Source organism: Lacerta agilis, chromosome 2 (assembly GCF_009819535.1).
Source record: "Lacerta agilis isolate rLacAgi1 chromosome 2, rLacAgi1.pri, whole genome shotgun sequence".
Lineage (NCBI taxonomy): Eukaryota > Metazoa > Chordata > Lepidosauria > Squamata > Lacertidae > Lacerta > Lacerta agilis.
Window position 1 is genome coordinate 9257939 of NC_046313.1, and position 13739 is coordinate 9271677.

Consider the following 13739-nt stretch of genomic DNA (forward strand, 5'->3'; position numbering starts at 1 on the left):
GGGTGGGGTGTCCAGCAGAAAAAAATAGCTGGGAGGGGAATAATTGAGTAGCTACCATTTCTTCGCTCAAAAGTCTTGCATCCTGTGGCTCTGTTTCATTTTTCAAAATACATTTATCGTGTATGTATTAAATGTACTACATCTACATGTATTTGCTGTAGTTTGGCCCTTGGCCTCCGGGAAGGAGAGGAGGAGAGGTTTTACCTCCCCCACGACAAGAACTGTTCCTTGGATTCCGGTCTTAGTCAGGAGATGGCTCTAGCTAGATCTGGAAACCCAAACAAGCCACAAATTCAAGGAAGAAGGTTTTCTAAAGTTAAAGAGAGGGAGCAAGAACAGTTCAAGTAAGGGTCCAAGAAGCTGGAGCCCTTTACAGAAGAAGACTGCTCAGCCTTCCTCTAATCAAGGGAAGGAGACTGCAGGAGTGACACCGGAGACTTTTTAAGCAGACAGATACGAGGCTGGAGCCTTAACTTGCGGCAAAAGTGTTGTGCATGAGACATAGTTTAAATCTGATGGTTTTCCCTGTCCCTTCTCAATCTTTAATCGGCTGTCTCTTTGTGTCAATTCTTCATGTACTAAATGATTTAACAGTCCCCAGGATCCTATTTCCCCCTTCGTGTCTGCTCTTGTGCAGGTTCATACACAACTGGCAAATTCTACAAAATCTAAAATCATGAGATTTGCAGGAGAAACTCCTTGCCATTGCCCAATATGAGGCCTCTTAAGGTCCCTACACCTCCCCCCACTCCCGATCTCCTTACTTACCCAAGCTGTCTGTTGGAAGGTGGAGCTTGGGTGATGACAGAAGTTGGAGAAGGGAGAGTGGGATGCAGAGGATCATATCCTAAGTGCAGTGGAAGTGACCCAGGTCGTACAATGGTTGGAGTAGGCGTAGAAAGGATAACAGGCTTTGAAGCACTCTCCTAAGAAACATGCACATATTCAATGAATGCCAGGCATTATCATTTTGTGGGACTAGTAATGTATCCCTCCTACCAACCCTCATTCGTCCTAGGACTACCACTCCTGGGAAATCTGAAGCACAGAAACTTAACTTCAACTGTACCCATAGAAACCAAAAGTGCCAAATCCTGTAGAGCGTGAGATAATAACCCACACACTCATTAGGTTGAAATTTGCAAGAAGTAAATAAGCTTTGTAAATATACATTAAATTCAACAGTAAAAAAAGAGAGGAACCATTTGAATTGTTATAACTGCTCGTTCTATACGTTGTAAGCCATTTGACCCCAAATTGATGATGAAAAAGAAGCATTTCTATTGGGGTGGGGCTTTTGGTGGTTGTTGTTTTTATTGTGCGTTTTGTGTTTTTATATTGTGATTTTATGTTGTAACCGCCCTGAGACCTCCGGGTACAGGGCGGCATAAATATTTAATAATAATAATAATAATAATAATAATAATAATAATAATAATAAAACAGTAAAAAAGGGGGAGATAAACAAAGGAAGGAACCCAAACCATTCACATCCGTTGCGACCAGATATAAATTATGCAAGTATTACTTAAGAACATCACTTGGCATCAAAAGGCACACCAAGTTGTTTTAAAATCATGTGCCATCATGCCAGATATTTTGTCCTAATTGCAAAATAACAGAGAAGTGTGGATGGATGAGATTTGCAGGACATCTGCAAGATACATTCCAGGGGAGAAACGAAGGCCATTAAAAGTTACAAAGCTCTTCCATTTCACCAAAGTTCCTCAATGACTCTCAGAACTTTGAGCAGAAACTCCCTTTATCTTTTCAAGTGTTCTGGCTGGGACACTAAATCCTGATGAATGCACCAGGACTGTAAATCTGCAGCATGCTCTTGACCTAGGGAGTAATCTGGGGTGGCTTCAGATAACAGTGTGCACCACGGCATCTTCTTAGCAAACTCACATTTTCTGTATGTTTGTTTCTGTCTACTCTGCTCACAGTGAAGCCAGAAGATTGCCACCTCTCAGCTACTAAGTTTGCAGGGAGCCAGAATAGTGAAAATGGTCCTCTGAATCCAAGCCCAATGCCTCTATCAAGGGAGGCAAGAGCTTTAAAAATAGTTAACACCAACCAAGCTTCTACAAACTTTATTCTGTCAAAGCTTTTTCTTACCCTAGGGGCCTGCTTCAGGTGCATCTTGCAGCCACCCTCAGCCCATGTTGCTTGTGGGAGCATGTGGGGGAGACACATAGCTGGCCATCATTTGCATGATCAACACACCTTTCATGTGTCCACTCATGAAATGGAGAAGCTGGCTCTTACAATTGGCACTCTCATGTCATTACAGAAGTCTAGCAGTGGCCCTCGGGGGGCGGGGCAGGGCAAAAAGGACACATTCTATTCAACCTTCTACAACTACACCAGTATAACCATAAAAGATAATGAACACATACCTGCCATTTCTGAAAGAAATTGGTTTTTTTTTTAAAATATAAATTTAAAAAGTGGGTGAACGCCATTAAAAAAAGATGAAAAAGACGACTCACGAAAGCTCACCTTCTCCTTGGCCTGCGGTGACTGTGGACTCGCTACCGGACTGTCTGGAGGGGAAGAGTCCACTTCAACTGGTTCTTCCTCTTTTATTTTGATGTCTGGGGTAGAAGGTAGAGACATATCGAGGGGTCCGGAACACTATGGAAAAGCAGAATACATACTTTAGTGCTTTGCCATCAGGCTGCCTGGCTGATCTGTTCACCTTCCCCAGCCCCAGGCTTCCACTAGTTTTTGCACGCTAAGAGAGGCAGCACTCAGAATACTGAGACTGCATGTCAATATGGTGCAAAGATGCCATGTATGGTGCATGAGCAGATCTGCCCTTCACTAAGGTGTATTCCTCCTCATCCCAGGTGAAGAAGGCCAGACTGCGTGGCTTTTCTAGCGTCTCCTACCGAGGATGCATATTTTTTAAAAAGGAATGCAGTATTTTTGAGATTCTGCAAGTTAATTCTCACCCAAGCAACTTCCCCTGACTTTTTTCTTCCGCCAAGCCTTGGCAATATGAAAAGAAAGCTAAAATGCCTGTCGGTCACAAAAGGCACTTTCATTCGCAGAAGCGCTGCAACCCACTATATAAGTCATTTTTGAATTATTGCTTGATTTATCAAAAGCCAACAAGAGAGCCATACGAGTTATTGCAAATCTATGACCAGCCCATTGTAATAAAACCCCACCATATGCCTGAACCTGGAACCATGCCACCACACCTATTTTCAACAGCGCTACATGGCCCTTTCCAATTTTATTAACAGCAGCTTGTTGCCTTCGTAGATCAATGGGTCAAAGCAATAGCAAAAGGAAATGGCAAAGCTAGGGGACTTGGGAGTGTGCGCGGCAAAGCAGGAAAGAGTAAAAGCTCATCAAGTAGTCCTCAAGCAATCAAAAACAGCACAATGCTTCCTCAGGTTCTTGGATGGAGCTCCTCTGGAACACACCAAGAAGATAAAAACAAGGCATAATGAGTGCTGGGAAGAAACAGGCAAGAGAGCATGAGGAGCAACCCATCGTTTGGTGTATTCAAGTCAGGGAATTGCTTTTAGTGGCTACCTAGAAAAAACATGGATCGTATATCTTTTCTTGTTGCTTCTCATTCCTTTGTTTGGCTGCTAATCCCCCCCAATTAAATTCCTCTGCTTTCTACTGTGCTATACTTTGAGAGCTGGACCATCAAGAAGGCTGATCGCCGAAGAATTGATGCTTTTAAATTATGGTGCTGGAGGAGACTCTTGAGAGTCCCATGGACTGCAAGAAGATCAAACCTATCCATTCTCAAGGAAATCAGCCCTGAGTGCTCACTAGAAGGACAGATCCTGAAGTTGAGGCTCCAGTACTTTGGCCACCTCATGAGAAGAGAAGACTCCCTGGAAAAGACCCTGATGTTGGGAAAGATGGAGGGCACAAGGAGAAGGGGACGACAGAGGATGAGATGGTTGGACAGTGTTCTCGAAGCTACTAGCATGAGTTTGGCCAAACTGCGGGAGGCAGTGAAGGATAGGCGTGCCTGGCGTGCTCTGGTCCATGGGGTCACAAAGAGTCGGACACGACTGAACGACTGAACAACAACAACATACTTCGAGGGTAGATTATCCTCCTTTAATCTCCTACCTCCATTGCTTACTATAAATTTCCCCTTAAACCCCCACTTCTATTACCAGCTTCTTCCGAGCCAACATAATACCAAGAGCTGTGCGGCACTTCCTGAAACAATTGTTGCTCTTTGCTTCCCTTTGCTTCGTTAGCACAGGCTCAGAGTTATCTATCCTGAATGGCAAAGGTTCTCCAAAACTCAGGCAGGGTCTTTCCACATTGTCTGATACTCAATCCTTTTTACAGGTAGGTAGCCGTGTTGGTCTGCCATAGTCAAAACAAAATAAAAAATTCCTTCCAGTAGCACCTTAGAGACCAACTAAGTTTGTTCTTGGTATGAGCTTTCGTGTGCATGCACACTTCTTAGTGTGCATGCACACGAAAGCTCATACCAAGAACAAACTTAGTTGGTCTCTAAGGTGCCATTGGAAGGAATTTTTTTATTTTTTATTTTGTTCAATCGTTGTTGTTTAAACTATGGATGCCAGGGAATGAGCCTCTTGGGCTTCCTCCTTGAAAAGCATGGAGATAAACCATAGTTTATCTTATGAATGCTACAATTCTGAATATGTTTTTTGTAGAAATAAAATGCCACTGATTTCAGAGAGAGCAATTTCCAAGTGAGCATGCTGAGGAAAAGGTCCTAAAAGCCACTCCAGATTCTGGAGCAAATTTATTTGCGTAGGGTTATAGGGTTGTTAATTTCTTGACAGTTTAACACCTGTATACTTGAGAGGAAAGTCATGAGAGTTGTGCACTGTAAGTTTTGGGAACCTGAAGGAGGCCTTAGCAACTGAAGCCCCCTTGGCCAAACATAACCTACTGAGAAATGTTGCCTTTTCTCTCCCCCCCCCCCCCGTTGCCAACCTAGAGCAGTATGGGAAAAGTGGCCTGTGTGGAAAATGAACTTGAAAGCAGACCATTTTATGAGAAGCCACCACCCTTCTTTTAGAGAACAGTTCTGTACAATACACACTACAACAGATTCTTATATTCCCCAGTGGAGTGACCAAGTTGAAGGTCACTAGCCAGGAGACAACTCATTGGGAAAGTTGTGAACCACACCTCACTCCACTGATTCTGCTGTGACAGGCCAGCTCCATCAGACCTCCTCTCCCCTCAATGGTCATTTTGGGGCAGCCATTCCAGCTGCCTCAGTGGGCGGGTTAGGAAGCAGGTCTCATTTCATCAGCTTTGCCGAAGGCCCAGCTCCATCAGGTACCTCCTTCCTCCAACTGTGCCAGTTGGTCATCATAGGAACATCTGGTGTAGGAAACTGGTGCCCAAGCTTTGATTTTGATTTTTTCCTTTTTTCTCACTGTCCTTGTCCCTTCCTTGCATGTCATGTTTTTATTTTATATCATATGCCTGCGGGTAGGGACTCCCTTGTTTGGATTGTATGTAAGCTGCTCTGAAGCCTTTTTTGGCTGAAGAGTAGGGTACAAATGCTCTAATTACATAAAATAAATACAGTCGAAAGTTTTGGCTCCCGAATGCCGCAAACCTAGAAGTGTTCCAGTCTGCAAACATTCTTTGGAACCCGAACGTCTGACGCAACTTCCGCGGCCAGGGTCGGATTTAGGTTTGATGAGGCCCTAAGCTACTGAAGGTAATGGGGGCCTTTATGTGTCCAGCTGTCCTTTGTCAACAACAAATTGTCACTATTTTTGTGTTGAATATATGGTATATGGTAATTTATGGACCTAATAGGTATCTAAAGCCATTTGCACATAACAAATAGGAGCCTACACAACACAAAACACTGTTGCTGTATGTAGGTTTCATTTTATTTGTTTTTTATCTTATATTTTTGGAAATGTACATCCAGGTTTTTTCCTTTAATTTTTTTTGGGGGGGCCCCCAAGAGAGTGGGGCCCTAAGCTATAGCTTGCTTAGCCTATACGTAAATCTGGCACTGTCCGCGGCTTCTGATTGGCTGCGGGAGCTTCCTTGGTTCCTTCGGGAGCCATGCCTTGGTTTCCGAACGTTTTGGAAGTTGAACGGACTCCCGGAACGGATTCCGTTTGACTTCCGAGGTACTGCTGTACATTAAAATGCAGACAGGAGAGGAAGCATAAACTACAATGAGAGGAGCTACTCCAACAAAGACTCATGCCTTCTACATATATGTCTTTGAATAACCTGCACTAACCATCACTACAGGCATTTTAAAATTAAGGAAAAATTTAAACCCCTTTAGAGCTCCCAGAGAGAACCAATATATACCAGTTAAGAATGCTGGCCTAGGGATTGGGGGGGGGGGGGAAGGATATTTCTGTTTCAATGCCCATTTCATTAAGAAGCTCACTGGCCAGTTATTTTTCAGATTAAACTACCTCATGGGCTCATAAAATGTGGGTGAAGGGGAGGAGACAGCAATGTCACCAACCGGAGCAACTGGGAGGATGGAATAAACACAAACAGCTGCCTCGCTTGCTACATGTGCTTCCAGATGTCGTGCCCATTGTGCTTCCTGCCGCGTGCAAAGGAAGCGCCTCAGAATATAGGAGCGAATGGCACAGGGGTTGGCATCCCAAATGCATGGATTACACATGACTAGTACAGTGACTGGGAAGACCAATCACCCGCAAAACAGCGTGTCTGGAAATACCCTCTCTGCATTTAATTACCACAAAAAAACTCTTGTGGCTGGAGCTATCCAGGACAAAATAAAAATAAAAATCCCACACGAACTAAAACGAGCTCCAGCAACTGGACTCAACTCAGCCAAATGTTCAAAGCATCTCATGAATGTGCCCAGCAGCCCCTGCCAAGTTTTCTGAATAGCAAACCAGCTGGATCTAACAATCCAAGTCAGTACTAGCTGGGGTAATTCCTTCGGCCTGCCGAAACTGAGCCAAGCTTTGAACTGCGGCAGTCTCTTGTTGGAGGTCAGAAATATTAAGCCCGAGCCCTATTAAACAAGAAACAAACTTCCAGCAATCTAATAATTCATAATGGTAGCTATTAAAAACAGCACAACACCAGGATTATGGGTGGTCTTAACATATAAAATATCTGGCTAGACTGTGGGTTGTCTACCATTTCATTAAAAAAAAACAACCCTCAAAATAAATGCTAAGATTAAGATTCTGGGCTGAAATAATGAAAAAATGCAACACGGAAGGACCACCTCACTGTGAAATGACACTGCTCCAAAAGGTGAGACTACTGCAGCAATACACGTCTGAGAGATCCATGGCACTTCTTTGATTTACGTAGAAAATATCTAAGTGAGAGGGATAAAAGCCCAGCTGGTCATCCTTTCTTTAATTTTTGGCTGCTAAATGGATTTGCTTTGTTTTACTGTTTCGTTTTAATTTTTTTTGCTACGTAATTGTAACTATGTAAGCTGCTTTGGGGGGTCCCTTCAAAAGAAAGAAAAGCAAGAGATATTTTATATCTATATATCCGAATTCTCAAAGACACAGTCTTTGGAAAGACATTAATGTAATTTGATTTACACAGCTGAGAAACAAGATGATTGAATACAGAGGTCTACTTGTTTAGCAAGCAGAATTCAGTCTGGAGAAAAACAAAACAAAAGGAGTTGTGCTAAAGATGTGTTACCCAGGTTTTCTTCTCAGAATGCCCTGAAACTCAAAATAAACCCTGAACAATTTTTAAATATAAATTCATGAAAATGAATATTCAAAGAATTCTGGGAAGAAACTTGGGTAGTGCATATATTTTGTTTTGGCTTTGCTATTTCATTCATTCCTTACATGGCTTCTCTGAAACCTAACTTCAGCTATGGCTGGGATGGGCTCCAAAGCTTGCAATATCTAATAAATAAAAAAATCCCTCCTATAGGTCTCTTTCTAAGCCCTGTAATGAATGCAAGAAGATCCCTTTACTTAGTCAACATGGTAAATATTCTGCTCTCTTTTGCAAATCTAGCGGTAGGCAACTTAATTCACAGATAAAATGGAAAAAGTGTTTTGCCTGAAGACTTCGTTCAAGCTCCTAGATCACTATAGCCATTCAAACTGCTGTTGTTATTATTATTGTTTTATATAATTAGATATAATTACATTTAATATAATAATTATGCAATTATATATACACATATAAGGGAAATGGGTGGCGCTGTGGGTTAAACCACAGAGCCTAGGGCTTGCTGATCAGAAGTTCGGCGGTTCGAATCCCCGCGACGGGGTGAGCTCCCGTTGCTCGGTCCCAGCTCCTGCCCACCTAGCAGTTCGAAAGCATGTCAAAGTGCAAGTAGATAAGTAGGGACTGCTCCAGCGGGAATGTAAACGGCGTTTCCGTGCACTGCTCTGGTTCGACAGAAGCGGCTTAGTCATGCTGGCCACATGACCTGGAAGCTGTACGCCGGTTCCCTTGGCCAGTAACGCGAGATGAGCGCCGCAACCCCAGAGTCGGACACTACTGGACCTAACGGTCAGGGGCACCTTTACCTTTATATACACATATATTGGATTGGGCTGATAATAATAATGGCTAGCTACTACATTCCAGAAGTGGTACCTTTTTCATTTCAAGTAGGACAAAGACATTTCAATGCACTCCAAATGCCATCATGTTCACCAGCAGACAGGTGGGCTGCTGTTTCTTATTCCAGGACTGAAAAATAGCCTGCAGAAGTGATCCCTCTCCCTTCTTGCCTTGATGGCTGCAGCAGCTGGACCCAGTGCTTGGATAAAGGTCAGATCTCAACACTGGGGGTAAGGAAGCTTCCCTGTGTTTCATCCTCTCACAGCAATCCACTACTTCGATTTAGTTAAAATGCAATTTCTCTGGGCAGAAAACATAGTTTCTGTGGTACTTTAAGTGCCTGTCATTATTTATGCCAATCATGCACGTAAATGCTAGCATGCGTTCACAAAACAGAAAGGTGATGCGGCTGGGTTTTTGTTTTTTACTCAAGGTGCCTTTAACCATCTGGCTGCTACAAGCAATGAATGAACCGCTGTATGCAAAACACAAGCAAGAAGGACCAAAGGCATGGAGCTACAAATACGAGCTTTGTACACAGCTATTGTCCCCAGCTTAGGAAGCAAGATGAAGACAGAACTATGGCAGATCTGGGAAAGTAGCTGAAAGTGAGCACAGATAGTACCAAACTAGATTGCCTATTGATCTGACTCAATACAATGCCATGATTTCATGACTTCTGCGTGGCATCATATGACGCACTCAGTGTAGGCCACTGTTAAGAGCAAAATGCAACAGTAGATGAACCCTCTTGGCTCATGATGCATGATGAATCCCAAGATGAACATAATTTAAGGACACTACAGAACAACAAATCCCCTTACAGCTCCCAGAATTTCAGCTCAACAAAAAGGCTTAGCCTCTTGCCTTTTTCTCATCATCTTCTGTGGCTTTCTTGAAGTCATGTTCAAATGAACTTGCCAACTCATTGAAGAGGCCAACTTCCTCACAGTTCTTCAAAAAACGAGTTGGTGTCGGCGTCTGATCTGTTTAGAGAGCAAGAGAAAAAGACAACGAAAAACAAGCTCAAATCAAAATATTCACTTCACAGAATAAGAAGCCCGGGATTATTTATTCATCATAGAATTTCCTAAATGTTGTTTTCGGCCTATATTTAGGTGGCTAAAATTATACATTTTACACATACGTTTCAGGGATCATAAAAAAGGAACAACCAGCTGCAGATCACTTCAATTCAGACAGTCAGCACATCTCTGATTTGTCAGTTATTGCCATCTAATCCAAGAACACTGGAAACAAGAGAAAGCTTCTGGGTATATGGACCTGACACCTTAACACTACATGGGCTCAACCGAAACAATAACACCTGACACCACTCATCTACACAAATGCCACGTTTCTGAATATTCGTGCTTCGGTATTCTGTAACTGCCACCTTGACTACAGTATGGATTCGTATTGGAGCAGCTGAAGAAGAAAGAAGCTGTAATAATGGTTTGTTTTAAAACTTCAATATCTCTGTTAAATTACACACACAAATCTGATCATAAGAAATCCTTCTGTTGGTGCCATGGGCAGAATATGGAATTCACTATGGAAGAGGCAGGTGGACCTTGTATTGTCACAGGGTTGGGGAGAATAAATGTCCACTTGGGTGGTTGAATGGGTGGAATGACAGTTTGGGCTGGGCAAACGTCTGGACGCAGGGGCATTTTTAGAAGATACAACTGTGAGAAGAACAGAGCCAAAGGAAAGTCTGACACTTTTCCTGCTCTAGATAGCATTGCCACATAACCTAAAAGCTGTGCTGCTCCAGGGTCCTTTAAGCATGGGGGGCATACCTCTTGGATAACAAGTACTGCATTGACAACCCTAAAAAAGACTGTTCCTCTAAAACAGCAGTGGGGAACTTCTGGCGCAGGTCCCAATTTAACCTGCAAGGCTGTTTTCCCCAAACCACACCCACTCTACAGCTAACATCGTATGTGATGTCAGGTATGGGGCAGGCAGACATGGCTGGATCAGCTGAGCAACTAAATCCCCCATGGGGAACACCACTGGCCAACTGATCCCTGCCCTGTAGGAATCAGTAGGAAAAGCTGATCAGGTCACCTCAGTGTCTCTCAAAGGGCTTCTGATATTTACAGGTTTGGTTAACTCATATAACAGTTGTAGGGTGGTTAGTGGCTGCTCATGAGTAACCAGGCTGACGCAAAAACTTCTGGAACGGAGTTCCTTTATTGTGCAGATATTTACAGTGCAGCTAAAGAAAGAACGTCCAGCTCATCCTTCTGCAGAATCCAGGAATGATCCCTTCCGGTTCTTCGTCCAGCATAAAAGGCGCGGGATGTGGAACCCCCGCCTCCCCCCTCTACATCTTTCCCCCCTGTGCAAAAGGGGAGACGGAAGGGGTGCTTCCGCTCCCGTTTCTGCTCAGTGCGAAGGCTCTCTCCCCCGTCACAGCCCCGGCTCCCATTTCCTGTTTCCATCTCCCCCTCCCCACTAGAGGAATTACTGCTCCTCCCACTGGACGAAGATGAAGAGCTCAGCACCGGAGACGGGGGCTCGCGATACTGATAAAGCCCTGGCACCTTCTTGGCTTCCGGCGATGGCAGTCTCCTGACAACAGTATTATGGCCCAGCTTAAATATCATTGAGAAAACACATCTGTCACTTGCGAAGGGCTTCAGCCTTTTGTCAATGATCTCACTAATATCTTTTAAGTGCAAATTTAAGGCAATCTACAATTCTTTTTATACCTTTTTATTTTTACTATTAGCTCATACGTATCTTAAAAAGCAAAGACATCACCTTGCCGACAAAGGTCCGTATAGTTAAAGCTATGGTTTTCCCAGTAGTAATGTACGGAAGTGAGAGCTGGACCATAAAGAAGGCTGATCGCCGTAGAATTGATGCTTTTGAATTATGGTGCTGGAGGAGACTCTTGAGAGTCCCATGGACTGCAAGAAGATCAAACCTATCCATTCTCAAAGAAATCAGCCCTGAGTACTCACTAGAAGGACAGATCCTGAAGTTGAGGCTCCAGTACTTTGGCCACCTCATGAGAAGAGAAGAATCCCTAGAAAAGACCCTGATGTTGGGAAAGATGGAGGGCACAAGGAGAAGGGGACGACAGAGGATGAGATGGTTGGACAGTGTTCTCGAAGCTACTAACATGAGTTTGGCCAAACTGCGAGAGGCAGTGAAGGATAGGCGTGCCTGGCGTGCTCTGGTACATGGGGTCACGAAGAGTCGGACACGACTGAACGACTGAACAACATACGTATCTGTTTAAGAACATTTATGGCACATCAGTGGCCTAAATAAGCCTACCATCAATTCTCTTCCAATTTACAAAAATCTTAATGAAATAAAATTAATTGTTTTACCAACATGCCCACCCCCCAAAACCCCCCACCTATTCTTAATTGCCTAGAGATGAATCTTACTTGCCATAGAGAAACTGGAAGAGTGACTATTTAGAAAGCATCAGTTACTTCACTTCTGCTCCCGAATGCCTATTTCCAACTACTACATGAACCTGTTTCTGCTTTGTACCTAAAGGGTGGTGTACATTCTGCACTAAGATAATTTTTTTTTTACCATGTCTGCATCAAGTAAAACAGCGCCCTGAATTATGTATATTTGGATAGATATGCTTATTATGCATTAACTCATAATATGGGAAAGGGAAGCAATTACATAGTTAGTTATACATAGTCACAATAAATTGCTCACAGCTTATGTTAAAATCCATGAAGGCTAAAGCCATGCCCCACCCCCTCCCAGAAAGGAACTTGGTGCAGTATAGCTGCAGAAAGATGGGATACAGACTGCCTTGGTGAAAATCTAGGTCCACATAACTTGGATTTTGCTGGACTTTTTGCTAGCTTGGCAGATACTAGCAAGCTCAGAATCTCAGGGGAACCTTCTGTTTGCAAATTACATTACATGGTCTCACAGAGAGAAAAGTCTGATTTGTTCTTGCTGGGAGACACAAGCTGTGTGGGCTGTTATTTTCAGGATGTTTGCAAGGACTGGAGAGGAGTTCTGAGTGACTCATCTATTTTACTGCATTAACTGCCGCAAGAGGAATAAATGACTTGCATCTCCTACCCTCGAAATGGTCGCTATCAGCACCACAATGCACAACTGGAGATGATGGCAGTTTTCAGCACTGGAGCACCGTGGATAATTTTGCGCTTGACAAAGGGGCTAAAAAAACGTGGGAAAAGCGATTTGCTCTGTCCTAGCTCCAGCTGTTCATACCCACAATACTCCTACTATGCACAATTCATCCAGCAGTTCCTTTATGTGTCAGGAAGAAAACGTTCCAAGAGGAAGAAGGATTCTGCTTGTAATACATTAGCACCTGGTGAGAGAGTGTGGCTACACAGAACCAAATGGTGACTTCTGAACTTTTTATATAGCAAGAGTAAAAAGAAAAAAGAAAAAAGGACTGTATCAATAAGTGCACCTAAGAGGTATTTCCTGTCAGTGCTGAGGGAATGAAATAAACCACACCTGCCAAAATTCTACAAGTTTTTAAAAACTGTCAAAAGGCTCAAAAGCTCCTTCCCACATCCATCCTGTGGAATACAGGCAACAATCGTTTTAAGCTCTTCCAGTTGATGAGTGACCATGCATATGGGCATCGGGCTGCCCCTGGAAGTGTTCGGGAAAGGGGGCATAATGGGGCCAGGGCAGGTTTACATATGTTCCACCAATGAGCGGGGAGGGGCGGTCAGGAACACAACCCCTGCACAAAACAGCCATTGCCTGTATACGGCAAGCAAACGGAAACATGCATGTTAAGTTAATTCACAAATAATTTTTTAGATCCCACCTTTTAGGGTGTTCGCCCTCCCAAGGTAGCTTACAGCACAATCAGTAAAAACAACAGCAACGTAATAAAATTGTAAGATATTAAAACAATCAAACAACCAACAACACTCAAATAACAGTAAGAGATAAATACATTATTAAAACACAGTGCCATGTGAGTAAGGTGTTGCCAGCAGCATCTTTACATATCTGGCTGTTAAGACGTGATGGTTGGAAGGATATATGTCCCCCTGTTTATCTGCTACAGTCTGCCTTTTTCATATTCCCTTATGTTTGATTGGCCTCTAACCAAACATAATGGTATCAAACATACTGGCGTTCAGTGAAGAACTGTTAACAGTGTGGGTGGGTTGGGTAGGATTTTTTTTTTTCACCTTTGTTTTCCA

General features: G+C 43.3%; 1 protein-coding gene across 3 annotated transcripts in view; it reads right to left on the reverse strand.

The window, feature by feature from the left end:
• Positions 1–13739, reverse strand: part of ATF7 (activating transcription factor 7) — an 80350-nt gene that overhangs the window by 14304 nt on the left and 52307 nt on the right. For 2 of the 3 annotated variants that reach the window (XM_033138520.1, XM_033138521.1), the window contains exons 3-5: positions 9415–9533; positions 2503–2637; positions 769–926 (exon numbers count right to left, since the gene is read on the reverse strand). In XM_033138520.1, coding sequence (XP_032994411.1) covers positions 769–926; positions 2503–2637; positions 9415–9533 — 412 coding nt within the window. Of the gene's footprint in view, positions 1–768; positions 927–2502; positions 2638–3176; positions 3363–9414; positions 9534–13739 lie in introns of those variants that run through there. The other variant, XM_033138522.1, reaches the window with a different exon arrangement.